Raw genomic sequence first — 5,821 nt, 5'->3', positions numbered from 1 at the left:
ATGAGACCGATTCGCTATTCGGTCCGGTTTTAAAAACATTGGTTAGGCACACATAAGAGGTTGTAGTATTTGAGTTCTTTTATTGAAATTATATATATATATATATATATATATAATTTGTGGGAAAGTGAGTGGCTAGACACACATCAAAGGTGACACTGGTCACAAAGTTATGAATCATCAAAATAAAAAGGCTCATAGTCTAGTGGTACTTAGCCTTATTGCAAAAAAATGAGAATAAAACATTCAAAAGATCTTGAGTCGAAGATTCATTTGAAACAATAATGGTAATGGGACATTAGTTATTAGTGTGACCTTGCAACTCAAATCCTCTCATCTTCGATGAGGATGTGCCGGTTGAATAATTAATTCTCAGCTTATGCATATGCCCCTGATATATATATATATACACACGCTTGTTGTTTTTATAAAATAAAAAATCAATTCAAAATATCAATGCATCAAAATAATAATCCAAATATGAATACAGATTAAAAAAAAAGCTCAACCAATAATCAAAATGGGAACTAGGCCTCTTCATGCAATAACCGAATTGTGTTTTACTTTCCCATAAAATATATGTCATTACAATTTATATAATAATTTTGTTTGATTTGCATGACTAATTAAATAATCTTTTTAACTAAATACAAAATAATAAAAAAAAAATACAAGATTAATAGAGGGGTCATGAACAGATCATCCTTTTATAATTAGTTATATTTTTTTTACTCTCTTTTCTGTCACTTAATCATTTTTATGGTTTTATATGACTTATATATTTTTTATTCTGGTCTAACTCTTAAATTTGTATTTATATTTGTTTTTTTAATACATTTTGGATGATTTATTTAGTTTTTTTTATAAAACTCAAAAATAGACCAAATTAATCAAAATTTTTGTGTTAAATTTTTTATTTTTTTACGAAATTGAGAGTCGCAGTTAGTTAAAAGATAAATAGATACAAAAATACACTAATTATAATAATTTATGAGTAACAAATTTTCTTGTGATAAATGATGTCGTGTAATTTTAGAGAGAAATAAAAGTGTTTCTCATGTGGACCTCCTATGAAAGATTATATGTATTGGTGCATTGCTAGTCAAGGGGTCTTGTGAATTAAGAGATGAGTACCATTGGGTATGCCCCGGTCCTTGTTAATTTTTTTTTTTTAAATTAAGACGCACTTGGAGATAATTTTCACATGCAGCTAATGTGAAACCTCCCACAAAAATTAAAACACAAAAAATAAAAATAAAAATAACTCACGAGAAACCTGCCCCGATTGAATGCCACGTGTCCAGAGACAACGTGCCACGTAACCCATACACAGTGCTACCATCTAAGCATAGACACAAATGGTTTTGGGAAGTTCATTGCAGGAACACTCCACTGCTTCAAATGGAAGTCCCCATTGGATCCCTAGCAAAGCTCTGGAGCTTCATCTCTTTCCTACCTTTCTTTTCCCTTCTCCTCCTCCTTGGCATCCTCAAAGGTACCATCTTTCAAATCATTCCATCTTTAATGTTCATATATATATATATATATATATATATGTGTTCTTTCAATCTTTTTTAACAGAGGCAACATTTGTGCTTGTGCATATATACTCCATTCAATTAGTATTTCTTTGAAGCTGTTTGTTTGTCTCTTCACTTGAATATTGAGTGAAAGTGCACTTTGGTTCATGAACTATATGCTTCATGAAAAGGAATTGAGTAGTTGTGGTCGCTGTTAAATAAAGGTTTTTTAATCCTTGGAAAATGAGGAACATTTTATGTTTGAGCCTAGCTCAAGACCAAAAGTGATCTTATATCTATTTCCTAATCGGTTAATTTGTTGCTTGGAATTATATGTAAATGTGTGTATCTTTATTTGAAGTTTTATATGTTGTTGAATTAATTTGTAAAGATTTTATTCATTATGGAAATTATGTTTCTTTGAATCATACTTATGCTTGTGAGTGTTCATGTTTTCTGCAATCAATCTAAAAAGGTGTAATTGTTTCGAGAGTAATGTTAGTTGTGCAAACTAAGTTTTCCTAATAGACTTTTCAATTGATTGAGAGGCAGTACCTTCTGTGAAATATTTGTATTTGTGTGTCTCCTTGCTTGATATATGTTTTTTCTTAATCTACAGAGAAATCTTAGAATTAAATTAACGCTTCTTTGAATCTTATGCATGTTCATGCTTTTCCTATCAGTTACAAAGTCACCAAACAAACATTGATTGCTAAACCATTGTTTTACAAAATTGTATGTAAATATAAATCTCTTTAGTTGAGTATTTATGGCTTTCAATTAAACTACAAAGATTTTCCACCATCCAATCTTTTAAAAAAACTTTTATACCACCTCTAAAGAAGGAGAGTTGGTGCTTAATTTGTTTCCCTCCCTAAGTAGGGTTGAAGGTTTTATCTATGGTTTGTCCATTTTTCTTTATATATATATATATATATATAGATATATATATAAGCTAGTTCAATTCCACTATCCTATTATATAGAAATATTAATATCCTTTTGTTTTCCTTCTCATTGCAGCTGTGGTTATTGGTCCAATTGTAGCTGCCATAATTTTCATTGGAAACTCTGCTGTGATCATTGGTCTTTGGCCTGCTCATTTATTATGGACCTACTACTGTGTCATCAAGTGTGTTTCTCTTTTTTTTCACTTCTTTTTAATTAACACTAAACAAGAATTCTGAAGCAGAATCCTTGAAGATACATTAATCTGTTGACTTCTCCATTTGCTACTTAATCTTTAATTAGTATTCATCAATGCAGAACCAGGAGATTTGGACTTACTCTGAAGATGCTAGTGCTGGTAGTTTTGCCAGTTCCATTGGTTTTATGGCCTGTTCTTGGTGTTCTAGGCAGTCTTGCGCTTGGTATAGGATACGGATATTTCACTCCTCTAATTGCAACATTTGAGGCTGTTGGCGAACATGTAGCGGACAAGCTCTATCACTGTTTCATTGTAAGCTTTACAAATTGGAATACAATGGATCAACATTTAATTTTTTTTAAAGTAAATGTCTAGAATTAAAATAAAGTATCTACTATGAATTTGTTTCGGTTTCATTGAGCAGGATGGATGCTGGAGCTCCATCAGAGGAGGCTGTACAGTGGTCAGCGACTTCTTGGATGTCTGCTTCCACTCCTATTTCTCGTATATGGATGACCTGAGTGAAAACATAGAAGATGATGAGAAGCCTTTGGACGTTGAGTATGAATTACAAAAAATTCTCTTACTACTCATGTTATCAAAATCATTTAACTAATTCACAAAATGAATTGTGGTATATGCATTTCTTTCTTGTTGAAAAGGTTGACGAAGATACCTGGTTGTGTACTTGTTTGCCTCCTCGCATTGCCAATTGATGTGCCTGTGATAAGTACTTTAGCAGTTTTCAAGAGCCCTTATATGTTGTTGAAAGGATGGCAAAGGCTATTTCATGATTTGATTGGAAGGGAAGGACCTTTCCTTGAGACGGTTTGTGTGCCATTTGCTGGTCTTGCTATCATTTTATGGCCAATTGCGGTGACTGGAGCTGTCGTCACTGCATTTATCTGCAGCTTCTTTCTTGGATTCTATGGAGGAATTATTGCTTACCAGGTTTATTACATTTCCATTGAGTTAGATATTATATATGACTGTTTGATTTTTTAATGATTCCCTTGCTCTTGATTTGCTTTGCTTCTTAGGAAGATTCACTAAAAATGGGACTTGCATATATTGTATCTGTGATTTCTTTGTTCGATGAGTACACTAATGACTTACTGTACTTGAGGGAGGGCTCTTGTTTTCCAAGGTATCATCTTAACAAATGTATCCATCTTGTGGAATTCCATATGGCTTCTTAATATAGAAAATGCTCTATTTTCTATTTGAGTGCTGTTTTTTTAATATTGAATGCTTATGACAGCCAGGCTGAATTATCGGAAGCACCAAAATCATTCTGCCACACCTGAAACTGAAAGAAAAAAACTGGGTGAACAATATAAGGTTGAGAATGATAACTTGAGATTAAATGTCAATAGAACAAAGTTGGCTCCTCAGCAATCAAAGACACTGAAGAAGGCCATTCAACAGCTGGAACCGATTCAAGTGAGATATATACTTCATTTGACTCAGCTTTGTTTTCTATTTTGATTGCTGTCGGACTAATGTTATAATCGACAGATATGGGATTGGCTCTTCAGATCTTGTGAGCTAAATGGAAGGATACTGATGAGTGAAGGCTTAATCCGTTTGGCAGACATCGAGGAATGTATCATCAAAGGAAGGTGTAAGAAATTAAGCATAAGATTACCTGCATGGTGCATTCTACATTGTCTTCTTCAATCAGCAAAGTCTGACTCACATGGTTTACTAATATGTATGACCTTTGAACACATTGCAATCTCATTGCTGCTTAGCTCCAGATAAGTCTTTTAATGTTAATTATAATCTTTGCTTTGTTTATTTCAGCAGATGGAGTGGAGCTAACAGACTTCAACTGGCCAAAAGATAAAGTACTCGAATGGTTGCTTGGACCACTAATTATAATGAAAGAGCAAATTAAACAACTCGCGTTGGAAGAAAATGAGGAAAATTATTTGAGGAAGCTGATCATGGCATATAACAATGATAAGCTGGAGGACTGGGATGAAAGCGGTTTTCCATCAGACGATAATGTCAGAAGAGCTCAATTACAAGCTATATTAAGAAGGTATGCTTCTTTCACTAGATAGTCTTATAATCTTTCGTTAAATCTTCGATCCTAAATTTTCTTAGTATTCTTTGCATTTGATTATTATTATAACTTCTAATCATTGTATCACCAAGACTCTAGACTTTGTGTTATTACCATTGCCTCTTAAATTATCGATGTATAAAAGGATGATACCTGCTTGTGGTAGGATACAATTATATCACGTCACATTTTGACATAGAGCTGGTGATAAAGTAGAAACTGTGGTGGCAATTACCTTCAACATCTAGATGGTTAAATTGACAGTTCATATTGCTCATTCAAGAAGTTTTTTCTTTACTCAAAATCTAAATTTGTAGTAATTAAAGTCAGTTCTCTTTTCAAAACTTTTTGTGTCAGTAGAAATCTGCTAATTAATTATCTCTTTAGCATGAAACATTGAATGACACTGTGATCAACTCAGTGTACTTGTTCATTGTTCAATTTTACAACCAGGTTGCAAGGAATTGTTGCATCGATGACTCGAATCCCTGGCTTTCGCCGAAGATTCAACAACTTGATCAAGGCTTTTTATCTGGATTCGGTAAATGCCGGTTCTTCGAATCAAACAGGAACAAAACTTAAATCCAGAAAGAGCAAAGACGACGATAATAACAAAAGGAAAGCGAGATCAAACTCACTTGATATTTCAAGTAGCAACAGAGAAATTGTATAATTAGAGTTTATGTTTTTTCAGTAAATCTCTAAACAAACAGACAGAATTTAGAGATGAAATTAAGCATGCTTGTTGTGATGCTCTCTCTTTTAATGGATTCCGTATTTTGATCCATGTTTGAATAGTTTATGATGCTTTTCATTAAGCAAGCAATGGTTGAAGGTTGTGTATCAACAATGGAATTGATGAACAGAGAGAAATGGAAACTTAGCATTTTTTTTAATAATTAAACATTTTATTATATTTTTATATTAATATACAAAAAATATAATGAAAAGATTCTCTCAATCAATATTTCTAAATAAAAAAAAGGTTTATTTTCTTAGATTTAAATTGAGGGTATTCCAAAAAACTTAGGATTATCCAATAAAAAATAATAGACAATCTTTTTATATAAAGCTTGAACAGAAC

The 5,821-nt window shown here is 32.4% G+C and overlaps 1 protein-coding gene across 2 annotated transcripts; it reads left to right on the top strand.

Annotated features, from left to right (window-relative positions):
• Positions 1-1,398: 1,398 nt before the first annotated feature.
• Positions 1,399-5,578, top strand: LOC120267728 (uncharacterized membrane protein At3g27390). 2 transcript variants are annotated; one of them, XM_039275405.1, is made up of 10 exons: positions 1,399-1,495; positions 2,543-2,651; positions 2,786-2,978; positions 3,091-3,227; positions 3,329-3,617; positions 3,707-3,813; positions 3,932-4,109; positions 4,185-4,380; positions 4,476-4,713; positions 5,191-5,578. In XM_039275405.1, the coding sequence occupies exons 1-10, from the start codon at positions 1,402-1,404 to the stop codon at positions 5,408-5,410; spliced, it is 1,761 nt and encodes a 586-aa protein (XP_039131339.1). In that variant the 5' UTR covers positions 1,399-1,401; the 3' UTR covers positions 5,411-5,578. The 2 variants fall into 2 exon arrangements, with proteins under 2 accessions (XP_039131339.1, XP_039131338.1); XM_039275404.1 differs by having other exon boundaries at positions 4,473-4,713.
• The last annotated feature ends 243 nt before the right edge of the window (positions 5,579-5,821 follow it).

Source organism: Dioscorea cayenensis, chromosome 8 (assembly GCF_009730915.1).
Source record: "Dioscorea cayenensis subsp. rotundata cultivar TDr96_F1 chromosome 8, TDr96_F1_v2_PseudoChromosome.rev07_lg8_w22 25.fasta, whole genome shotgun sequence".
Lineage (NCBI taxonomy): Eukaryota > Viridiplantae > Streptophyta > Magnoliopsida > Dioscoreales > Dioscoreaceae > Dioscorea > Dioscorea cayenensis.
This window is presented reverse-complemented; position numbering and strand designations above follow the sequence as displayed.